Raw genomic sequence first — 11,592 nt, 5'->3', positions numbered from 1 at the left:
GTGCTGGGGCATGGTGTTTTCCAATGAAAAGGGGCTATGTGGTTAAGAAGAAGGGCTGGAGCAGAATAGGTGCAACGGAACTGTTAACCTTTAAGAGCCTAGCGACACCGTATGCAGACCTTTAAAGTGTAGCCGAGTGGCCGTGCGACACCGTATGGGTACGCACAGCCCACACATGCGCACAGTGTTTTAAAATCTAATTTTAAGATAGAAATTCTTGTTCTACTCACATTATTTTTGGGCACCCGCTTTATAAGTACACAGCGTGGCCGGCGCTTAGGGCTGACAAACTTACCCCCATCTTTGAGCCGACTGTCTTGATAAAGTGGGACCCTCAACGTTACACAACCCTATGGGCATTCACGGCCTGTTACAGGGACAGCTTTACTTTACTTACTTTTAGATAGTCAGGGAATCTGTCAAAACAGATATCACCACAACTTCAACCAAGATGGATACACCCACGCAGTTTGGCTGCAAGTCTTCTCCAACCCTTCTTGCCCACAAGGTTCACTCCCATTGGAAAACACCATGGCCACCATTACTTCTACTGTAAGCCCTACATACCAGCCCACTTCCTCATTCATCCTGAAGACAGTTACCACAACGAACACCAATATTATATACAGTCAGGAGCTCAGTACAAACTGGCCACAACAAGCTGATGGACAGAGCAGTAATATATAATTACCAACATTAAACCTTGGGTTACAAGATTTATAAATGTTTCAGTTGTAGTCTATCACAATTAATATCATCTCAACATCTTTCTACGTGTGTGCTCATTTCAGCACAGTAATAATGTCTTATATTTTTTATTTCATGTATATAATCACAACTAATTCTCTCTGCCAAAGGGAAATTCTCTAAAAAAAAGATGCTGATAAAATACGTACTGAAGAATGTTTGCATCCTAGGGCTAATCCAAGGGGAAGCACAATAGATCATTGAAGGTCGCAGTGCAGGGGCTGGTTTCTATGGCCCACCCCTTATATACATACATACATACATGTTTGCATACTTGGTAATATGAGATTCTTACCTCTCTTCCAAGGCATTTTGGTATTCCTTTTTTCTCTTGCGTGAATCCCCTGCTGCTATTTTATTGCGTATTTTTCTTCTAATCATCTTAAGTTTACGCTCTTCAGCTTGTGTGAGAGGATGAGAAGAGAGTGTGATGCCTTCTTTCTCTAGTAGTTGTTTCTCTTCAGCTGCAAAGAAATACTTTAAGCATCAGTTACCGTACATTAGACACACAAAAATTATTTAATTTTGTTGAGTAAAATATACTTCTTGGTGTCCAATTCTTTTCTGGAACTCCATTTGCACTTTAAACTTATGAAGTTCACACTGGGATAAAGATTACTCTTCAAGAAAGTTACTTGGAACAAACTGCTACATACTTCACATTCTAAGACAAATATTATTTAATGATACAGAAATTTGAAAGTTTCCAGTATGTTCATAATAAAAGAGCTCAGTGACATTAACACTAAAAGGTTCACTACCAATTGATGAATGAAATATTCTGATTTACATAATGGAATTTATATCATGACAGCAATAAACTCTCTTTTAAGTCACTTGCAATCACAAATTCAAGGCTGATTCATATGAACTTTCAGGTCAAACACTACTCATTGAAAGATTTGCTATGACAGGTGCAACACATGCATCATAGGAGATTGTTTTAAAATCTGCAAAAATGCATGCTTCCTTTGTAAGACCAAACCTCATTTACTCTACTTTACTATGAATCATCCTCAACTTACTCAAAACCTCTTAAAACATAAGACTTCTGTTGATCATTCTTACGTGTTAAATGAAGTTCGGAATGCTGTGGTGTTGGTACTTCTGCTTCCGCTGCACTTGCAGCAGGCACAAGCCCAACATCCAATAGCTCCTCTAAGTTGAGAAACAACTCCATTACATCTCCAGACGGGCTTTCTCCCTACAAAACAAAAAATAATCATTTTAATTCTGTTTCATAACACTGACAAACACAATTAAATTTCTCTACAGCCATCATTTCAACGTGTTTCTCTTCACTCTTGGTCAACTGCAGAGTACATTCTACAATACGAAATTGTGAACTAGGTGAAATAGGGAATGCAAGATGACCACAAGATTGATACTGTATCATTTTGAATGTGCTCCAAGTGACACAGATGACAGATTGGCAAAGGAAACGCCTTTATGTAATATTCACTGACCACTGGTTAGGACTTCAACTGCTAAATCATCTGCCACGATATATTAAAAGAAATAGCAGTACTACATAAGTTCAAAAACGCTTTGAAAATTTACCTACTCAATCATTGTTTTTATAAAGTGGATGAGTTTCTCTCATGTGAGACAATCACTAAGCAATTATAATTACACAATTCATGAATACCGTTGCGGTCTAGTCAAGTGGGATCTGTGATGGACAAAGTGGCGCTGAGCGCGCTGAGGCAGGTTTTCCCTGAGTACTTCAGTTTCCCCTGCCTATCCTCATTCCATCAAATTCTCCATAAGCATTATCACCGGTACAGGTACAATAGGACATACGGATGCCGACATGCCGAGGGGACCTAATATGGATTCCACCTCACACTATACGAACTCTAATTATTTATTGTAATCTACTGTAATCTATTGTAAACAACTGTAAGTATTGTAACGTTACTCTTTTATTGTAATCAGCCAATGTACAGTAACTGACTTGTCCTATATCATGTAGCAATGATCTATAGAGACGAAATAAATAAATAAATATTCATTTTATTCTCTCAGGATCATTGACATCCATTTTTTATTGTGAAAAATAATTGTAAATACAAAAAAGCCTAGTCAATGTCAATCCCGTGCTTTGGAGCACATTCTTAATTACACATCACATCATGAAGATGTATGGGTAGTGGAGGTATAGCTCCAGCACTCTTAATCTTGACACTAAATGGATGGGACCTATCAATTCCATGCCCCAGACACTTCACCTTTTGAGGAAACCAAGTCTGGTACCTACTGAATGGTGTGTTGTGTGGGCCCTAGATTCAGTCTGAATGCTATAGAGAAAAGAGAAACCTAACTTCCTGACTACTGTGCCAGACGCCTAGTTAGGAACNTATGAGGTAAACGCCGATGGGGCACAAGACAGCTGCTAGAATCATCTGAGAGGAATTTGCATCGCTGCAGGTTACATAACAAAGAAATTTTTCTTGTAACTTTTAGGTATGTTTAACCATGAAGGTTTTAGATTTCTAAATGTGCAATATGACACTGTGAATGACAATCATAAGCGGTAGGGATCATTTTGAATCAATCTGATCTAAAGGGAATCTGAAATTTTTCCTTTATACATCCACTGCCATAGAAATATTTCAGTAGCATAAATACTTCTCTTTGTCCAAGGCCTTGTTGCTGGGTTGGTTATAAAATAATATTTACAGCCAACAGTAGTCGACTATATACTCGTATATATAGGTGGTCTGCTATATACCAGGTCAAGTACCCACTTTTAATTAAAGAGGCTGACTTATATTATTTAAACCATCTGAAATCCTTTACATTTACCGTCACGTAATTGTATACCTACAATCATGACTATTTCATGTATTTCGGTTATTTCAGAAATGAAAAACTGGTAACTTATTTTGAAAATACTACGTTACATAAACAGGTCTTAATACTATGAAGGAATATAATTATAAACAACTACATACCTGATTCCTCGACATGTTTCTGTCACTGAAATCTGCTGAAATCCTCATAATTTCTCTTTAATCAATTCACACTCCACCTTATGTAACCACTTCTAACAGTAAACAGCTACAACTCTTGCATGGGGGTTACAAACCTGCCAGCAGGAACGTCAATACGCGCAGTTGTTACTTGCGCATCCTGCTGCTGCCATCTCTACGGTTGTGGGCACACCAAGGCAAGTGGCCAATGCAACGCAACCGTTATATCTAATTTCCAACTTTCAACTTTATTTTCGTCCATATCTGAAGTGAATACAGATGGACATGTCAAGAAATAATAACGAATACATCACATGTCAAAGTCACATAAAATTCACACACTGAGCTATAATTATAATACAGCCACCCTTATAAGGAACATAACAATAAAAAAAAAAACAGAAGACCAAAAGAATAATGTCAGTAATTCAAAACATGTAAGGACAATATTAAAAATTGCAAACCAAAAGACAATCAACAAGCTAGTCATCAATCCTACATTAGTTGAAAAATTCTTGAAGAGAATAGAAAGCGCTGCACAGCAAATAATTTTTTAGTTTTCACTTAAAACGTTAACATTTTTAACGCTTTAGTCACTCTTAGAAAATTTTTCTTTCTTTTAAATACAGTTTCGGAGTCCTTAAGCCCCCACCCCATAAAATAATACCATATTTCAGTACAGATTCAAACTTAGTAAAATATACTTTTCTTAATACAGGTCGGCTAACTGAGTCACGTAAGGATTTAATCAAATAAAGAGCCATGTTGAGCTTTTGGCATACGTATTGAGTGTGAGTTGGCGAGCTCAGATCTTCAGTAATACAAATACACAAAAATTTTACAGTAGATGAATAAATTATTTCCTTATTATTTAAGCAAAAAAAAAGTCTGTAGATTGGAGTAGGTCTTCTTCCCTGAAATAATAGCACTTTAGTCTTATCCGTGTTTATTATGAGATGATTTTCATGAAACCAATTTTCTAATTGATTCCTAACATTTAAGATTCTTTCATTTAACGACAAAAGATTATTGTCAGTAAGTTGTATATTTGTATCATCAGCAAATAATACTACCTTAGCCTCATGAATAGCTAGGGGCAAATCATTTATGAACAATAAAAATAATAGGGGTCCCAAAACAGAACCTTTAGGTATGCCACGTTTTATAGCCTTGAGTGATGAAATATTTGACTTTACGTCAGAGAACTTCTGATCCACATGTTGAATTTGAACAAACTGAGTTCTGTCAGTTAGACATGAACTCAGCCACGCATGAATTATCCCTCTCAGCCCATATAGCTCCAGTTTCGCAAGCAGTAGATTATCATTAATAATGTCAAAGCCTTTGATAGATCTTAAAAATATGCCTTTATTATCTAAAGCTTTCTGAATTTCATCGATAAAAATTTGGATTGCAATAAAAGAAGATTTATTCTTTATAATAATAATAATAATAATAATAATAATAATAATAGGGATAGCGCACAATGTAGAAGTTTAATCTTTACAGAATTTAGTTAAAGATGTCCTCCTTTGTGTACACGCTAGCACATGGTATCGTTCACACTTTCCACACAATTTGCATACACATTGTTCTCCTTTAACGTGCTATATTTTGCACACTGCATATCCTGTGGTGGAAGCCATGGACAGCAGATCGCGTCATCAGATGTCTAAGGGTGTGTCTTCCTCCCTTTCTGAACGTCATCATGGCGGTTTTTGTTCTGTTCAGAAGCAGTTCCTTCTTGTCTTTTGTTTTCCTTATTATGCATTTATACTGCTTTCGTGCTTTTGAATATTCCCGTAAATGTGTCTCAGATTGGTTTTTAAGGGCCGCATTTAGTGCAACAATTGCTGTTATTCTTGCTCTATAGCAATCTTTATTAAACTATTCTTTTGCCTTTCGAGAGTGGAGAGTATTCGGTACTATTGCAGATTTTATGGTGTCTAGGAGGATGGTTTGTGCTTCGTCAATGTTACCTTCCTCGATTGCGTCTGTCACTATGCAACTGTCTTTCTGGTTTAGGGGTTCGGGTCTGTTTTCCTTATTCGTTTTCTTATCTCCGGTTCGGACTTTGTGAGCTTGTTTTGGACGTATTTTGTAGTGTCGACGGGCAGATGTTTTCTCGCAACTATGTTGGACAGGGCCCTTTGTGATGCTTTGTGATATTGGGGTTCTATTACTGGAGACTAAATCGATTGTGCTGCTTCCGCTGAAAGCAACGTAAGTCTAGTCTTTCTTTTCGTTGATTACAATGAGGCCCTCTCTTGCAATAACTTCTATAACAACATTTGATTTATGATCCGTTGTGTCTATTCTGCAGTTAAAATCGCCCGCCATTAGTATTGGCTCTCTGTTTCAAATCAAACTTAGAATATCCATTATTTCAGCAATAATCTTGTCTTTCCCGAAGACTGGCTGAAAGTAAGCGTCTATTAGTGTGCATAGTTTTGTCTTTATTGTTATGATGTTGTCTGTTCTTTATAATATATTGAATGTAGATAGCCTGGATTTAATGAGATATGTGGTTCTGCCTTTTGGTCTTCCTTTTTCTACCTTCTTTGACAAGGAGTGTACTGCGTAGAAGTTACTGGTGCTCCATTCCGTGGTGAGGAAAGTTTCTGTGAATATCATCGCATCATATGGCTGTAAAAATCATCTGGAATTAAGTTTGTCACTGTTTTTAATCCTTCTACATTCCATGTTAGTGTCTTTATTATCATCTCTGGGGGATCATATTTTGGTCCAGTCGTAGTGACAGGTGATCTTTTATAATGAGACCCCTGTTCCATAACTCTGGAAGCGAAGTTTGGGTCCTGCATGGAGTCCATATATCTAAAATCTATTCCGAACTTGAATGACTTGTTTTTCCTTTTTGTCGGGAGAACTTCACACTCAATATCTCCCTCTATGCCTTTTGTTTGTAGAAAATTTGTTACCGCCTCTGGTTCTGTTCTACTGTGCAGTCGTCCAACGTTGATCCAGGCTTTCTTTACGGCTGTCTGTAGTTGGGAGTCAGGATTCTGGCCGCGGCCAATCACTACATTTACCCTTGTATGTTGGTGGTTTTTAACTCTGCTTTCGCTCGGTGTTCTTCTAATCTTCCTTTTGTGGGTAACCCATTTCGCACTATATTCTGAGTCTTATTCCTCCTCACCTGTGTGTTCTTCCGTGTTGCCCTTGTTGTTTGGTCTTCGGGAAGGGCTGGTTTTCCATCCGATTCCTTTGTTTGGAATTTTTCCTTCTTCATATCTGCTGGGAAGTGCTGTGATATCGTTTTGGTGACTGGTCTCCTATTCTATGACTGTTCTTCGATCACTGTTGTCTTGACAAGGTATTCATTAGTTCTTTCGGAAGCGTGCTTGTTATCCCTTCTCTAATTTTCCTTTCTAGGTAATTTTCCATGAAGCCCAGGATTCTCTTAATTTTCTCGTTAAGTGTATCGAGTTTCTGGCCTCCGTGTCCTGGTTCTTAAGTAGACGAGGTTTACAGTCAATGCAGAGCCATGTTAGCTTGCAGTTTTTTCGCTTTAAATTTTCGAATTCTTGTTTGGTCATTTCAGTGCATTAGCAGTTCTGACATCTGTTGCAGCCATCACATTCTACGGCGCTGTCGTTATGTCCGCCAAGTTTCCTACAGATGTCGCACTGTTCCCCCGCATCTATTTCTTCGGCCTCCTTGGTAAACAATTTGGGGTTACTCTGATGACTCTGAGGCTAGTCGTCCATTGGAAGCGGAAACCTGCGAACTGCGATTCGGCCGAATCTGTGCGAATCTGTTCGTCCGAATTCGTGCGTTCACTGCGCGTCCTTTGGCTGCGTGTTCGGCCGATGCCATTCGCGTTCTGTCATGGCGCTGTCTGAAGATTTATGTGATCTGTACGCGTTAGATTCTCCTTTACTGGCTAGGTGACGAGCACAGAATAGGAGAAAAGAGTGGATTAGTGGAATTTTATCAAAAAGACAAACGTTTGATGAATTTTCTCATATACGGAGTGATTTACAAGAGGACGGGTCACAGTATTTTGGTTATTTTCGCATGAAGCAAGATACATTTGAATACACATTAAGGCTAGTCGTCCACTGAAAGCGGATTCCTGCGAACTGCGATTCGGACGAATCTGTGCGAAGTCTGTTCGCACGAAACCTTGCGAACACTAGCGTTCTTTGTCTGCGTACTCGGCCGAATCAGCATTCGTCCATGCCTGTGAGATCATGGCGCTCCATGAAGATTTGTGTGATCTTTATGCACTGGAAACGCCTCTGTTATTAGCGAGACGAAGAGCTCAGAAAAGGAGACAGCAGTGGGTAAACGATATTTTATCGAAAAGACAAATGTTTGGTGAATTTTCTCATATGTGTAAAGATTTAGAAAAAGACGAGTCACAGTATTTTGGTTATTTCCGCATGAAATGATACATTTCAGTACCTGTTAAACAAAGTACAAGATCAACTGAAGGGGTACATTAACTTCCGAGAAACTATTTCACCCGAAGAACGTCTAGCTGTAAATCTAAGGTAAGGATTTAAGAAAACAAGCGTGTCTCACTGTTTGTATTTTAATTGTTATAATTCAGCATCCAGTTACATTGAGTTTCATTTACAATTGCTGGGGATAAAATGAGTGTAATACACTGCAGCATTATCATCTAATGTTGAAACCTGATTATTCTGGGAACTGAAAGATGACTCAGATGATAGGGGTGAAGCATTTGGCGTGGTCATTGCACTACGACTTAGCTCCTGTTCCTGTAATATCACATTCATCAAACTCATGCGTACGTGCAACTTTCTTTCATTGGGTATAGCCTGTAGAGTTGGTAGCAGACTCGTTAGAAATTGGTAGTCGCTGTCTTGTTTCGTTTTTGAGCTTTGTTCAAAGTAACTCAACTTCTTAGTTTCAATTTCCAATAACTTGTCGTCGTAATCAACTCTCCTTTTCTTTCCCTTTTTTTTTTGTGGGCTCTTGAATGTTTTATTTTTTGCTGTAGGTATATTTACTTGCTGACCTTCGTCATTTTCTTGAGCGGGACCTGCAGCATTCTCCAGATCTAATTGATGAGGACTAGAGAGTGCCTCAGTAGAGTCACTTTGAAAGTCGTTATTTTCGGTGTCCATCTCATTACTGTCTTCTAGAACATCAGGAACACTACTTGTCATACTTCTAGGCTCAACAGTATCTGTCAAAAACCATAGTTGGTTGAAAAAAGCCCACTTAGGTTCATGTGACGTGTCTCCGCCACTTCCATATCGTTTGTCCCTACATTTCTTTAATTCCTTCCGGAACGTGTCCCGCAGTCCCCTCCATCTCTTCTTAATGTCCTCAACTGAAATAGCACCGTTGTACATTTTAAAAAGTAATATTCTAACATCTCAATAAATGCATGATAGTATCGTCCAATAAGTTATAACATTGCAATAAGGTCTTTATTTTTTTCAGGTACCTAGCAACTGGATCGTCTTTCAAAACGTTGGGTTACTCTTTTCGTATGTCAGATGTAACCGTGGGAAGAATTATTCATGAAACATGTAATGTGATATGGGAATCGTTACACAATGAACACATGCCATTCCCTTCTGAAGAACAAGTAGATCACATAGCAGCCGAATTTTATCGGAAATGGAGATTTCCAAATTGCGTCGGCAGCATAGACGGAAAACACATTAGAATCAAATGCCCAAAACAATCTGGTAGTATGTATTACAACTATAAGAAATACTTCTCTATCGTATTGCAAGGAGTGGTAGCAGCAGACTACAGATTCATTTGTATCGATGTTGGAGCCTATGGAAAGCAGAGCGATAGTGGCATCTTTGGATACTCCAATTTAGCCAAACAGCTTGAACGTGGGGCCCTTAAAGTGAATTGTGAGACAGAACTACCTGGTACTGAATTACGAGTACCCTATGTTCTAGTTGGGGATGAGGGGTACCCCTTGAAAACATTTTCGATGCGCCCTTACCCTCAAAGGAGGCTAGGACCTGAAGAAGAAATTTTTAATAAGCGTTTGGCACATGCAAGACAAGTGGTAGAGTGTGCTTTCGGTATAGTGAGTAATAAATGGCGAATACTTCTGAAAGCATTGGAAGTTACTCCCGAGCGAGCAGAACAGATTGTAAAATGCATTTGCTTGTTACACAATATAGTACTAGACAAAGAAGGAATGACAGATTTACGACCTACTACAGTTGAACCAAGTAACCCTCACTTAAATAGATTTGCTACCAGAGGTGAAAATAGAAGTACTGCTAGGGCCTATGATGTAAGAGACACTTTCAAAAGGTATTTTGTAAACAATCCTTGAAATGTACCTGGCTCGTTCATTTCCCTCGAAACCTCGCTCCATAACCTATTCTGCACATTTCGCATGTGATAATTAGCCTGTCGTTGATCCCATAAGTACTTTCTTTCTTGCACTAAGAGTATCAACTTTTCAACATCCAATTTTAAATGAACGCAGCTCTTCGTCCGAAAAATCCAAACCAATCTGGATATTTCGCAGTTCGCAAGTATTAGCGCGTTCACGGACGAATAGTGCCGCTACCAATGGACGCACTCTAACCGCTCTAACCTGATGCAAGCTGTTAGGATCGTTAGGATCGTTCGGCCGTTTCCGTGCATGTTCGGACGAACTCATCGCAACTTTCCGCAGCTTTCCGCTTCCAATGGACGAGAGGCCTGATGGTCGGTACGTGTAAAGTATATAGATAAGTATAATTCTTCTAGTATCGCGAGTTTTGTATCACTAACACTTTCACATATGCACCTTGTCTATCTGATTTGTTGCGATCAGTTGAGCGTATGAGCGTATGAACACCACTACTATCGCGTTAATTTCCACTGTTTTGACGTCTTCTCAAACTCATCGCTTATCACTCATCATAGTCACAGCGAGTTGGATTTACTTAAGAAACTCACATCTCTGTTATACATTAACGTTTCAAGAATTTTATAAAATACGGGCAGGATTGAAATTGGTCTATAGTTTGAAATTGTTAGCCTCAATTGAACACGTGTTAGTGAAAGGAGCATCGCAAATAGAAGAGACTGAGGAAGTTAACTTTCAAGCAAGGGAGCATGCCAGTTATGCCAGTTTTCTCACCTTTTTGTTGCAGCATGGTTACCGTGGTTCAGTAATTAGTTTGTTTCTTAATGTGGCGTTGAGGGTTCTCAGGTAAAACTCCGGGATTAGGAAGGCGTTGGCATATGGTGGCAAGGTGTTTCAGTCACTGAGACAGGGGTCTTCATCACGGAACTTGGGAGAACAAATCACAGTAATTGATGATGGTTCAACTATAGTTTGCTGGCACCCAGACCCGTGTTTTCCATGACTGTTCTCAGCCGTTGCCAGAATGCAGGAGACCCATTCCACTCTGCAGATCCATTCTTTGGATGAAGTTCGCTCAGTGTTTAAAGAAAAGAAGCAAGAATTCGTGCCTCTCACACATACACAACAAAACATAGATGGTTTCCACAATAGAGTCAAATATACCAAGAAAACCCCCGCAGATAGAGAATATTTATGAAATTTTATAGTAACAGTTTTTACTAAGCTGCATTTTCAAGTCTGAGAGTGTAGTCTGTTGTTAAACGTAGTATCCCAAACGTGTACCTAAATTGATAGGTGCTGGTAGACACTAGAATGAATCCTGTAAATCACTGGTTTTGTTCCTAATTTACAGCATGTGGAGAACGCAGAGCTATTGGCTGCCCCAAAATTCAGTTAACCGGTTAGCGAAATGTACTTTAAAATATATTAGAAATTTATTTATTACTTACTGAATTTACAAAAATTGTTCAATACGAGATCCTCTGTCATGAATATGAAGTTCACAGCGCTGTGAATTTTTTATCTGAATTGACCGGCCAG

At 38.8% G+C, this 11,592-nt stretch overlaps 3 protein-coding genes across 3 annotated transcripts; 1 reads left to right on the top strand and 2 right to left on the bottom strand.

Annotated features, from left to right (window-relative positions):
• Positions 1-13: 13 nt before the first annotated feature.
• Positions 14-1,945, bottom strand: LOC111875111 (cyclic AMP-responsive element-binding protein 3-like protein 4). Its single transcript, XM_023871176.2, has 3 exons — positions 1,816-1,945; positions 1,043-1,211; positions 14-588 (listed from the first exon to the last, which is right to left on the bottom strand). Exons 1-3 carry the CDS (start codon positions 1,925-1,927, stop codon positions 432-434), a joined length of 438 nt encoding a protein of 145 aa, XP_023726944.1. The 5' UTR covers positions 1,928-1,945; the 3' UTR covers positions 14-431.
• Positions 1,946-8,034: 6,089 nt separating this feature from the next.
• Positions 8,035-10,026, top strand: LOC111875109 (putative nuclease HARBI1). The gene is made up of 2 exons (XM_023871173.1): positions 8,035-8,239; positions 9,162-10,026. The coding sequence occupies exon 2, from the start codon at positions 9,211-9,213 to the stop codon at positions 10,024-10,026; it is 816 nt and encodes a 271-aa protein (XP_023726941.1). The 5' UTR covers positions 8,035-8,239; positions 9,162-9,210.
• Positions 8,318-9,070, bottom strand: LOC111875110. The gene has a single exon (XM_023871175.1). The coding sequence runs from the start codon at positions 9,068-9,070 to the stop codon at positions 8,318-8,320; it is 753 nt and encodes a 250-aa protein (XP_023726943.1).
• Positions 10,027-11,592: the final 1,566 nt, after the last annotated feature.

Source organism: Cryptotermes secundus, unplaced genomic scaffold (assembly GCF_002891405.2).
Source record: "Cryptotermes secundus unplaced genomic scaffold, Csec_1.0 scaffold5919, whole genome shotgun sequence".
Taxonomy (NCBI): Eukaryota; Metazoa; Arthropoda; class Insecta; order Blattodea; family Kalotermitidae; genus Cryptotermes; species Cryptotermes secundus.
The sequence above is the reverse complement of the archived record's forward strand: the minus strand, read 5'-3'. Positions and strand labels throughout refer to the sequence as shown.

What these genes read in the sequence shown, in the direction of transcription:
- LOC111875110 (XM_023871175.1), bottom strand. Translation starts at nt 9,070, where the DNA reads ATGTACAACGGTGCTATTTCAGTTGAGGACATTAAGAAGAGATGGAGG.
- LOC111875111 (XM_023871176.2), bottom strand. Translation starts at nt 1,927, where the DNA reads ATGGAGTTGTTTCTCAACTTAGAGGAGCTATTGGATGTTGGGCTTGTG. An exon ending in TTCCGAACTTCATTTAACAC is followed by an intron (nt 1,212 to 1,815) that starts GTAAGAATGATC and finishes ATTTCTTTGCAG; the next exon opens with CTGAAGAGAAACAACTACTA. An exon ending in CAAAATGCCTTGGAAGAGAG is followed by an intron (nt 589 to 1,042) that starts GTAAGAATCTCA and finishes AACTGTCTTCAG; the next exon opens with GATGAATGAGGAAGTGGGCT.
- LOC111875109 (XM_023871173.1), top strand. Translation starts at nt 9,211, where the DNA reads ATGTCAGATGTAACCGTGGGAAGAATTATTCATGAAACATGTAATGTG.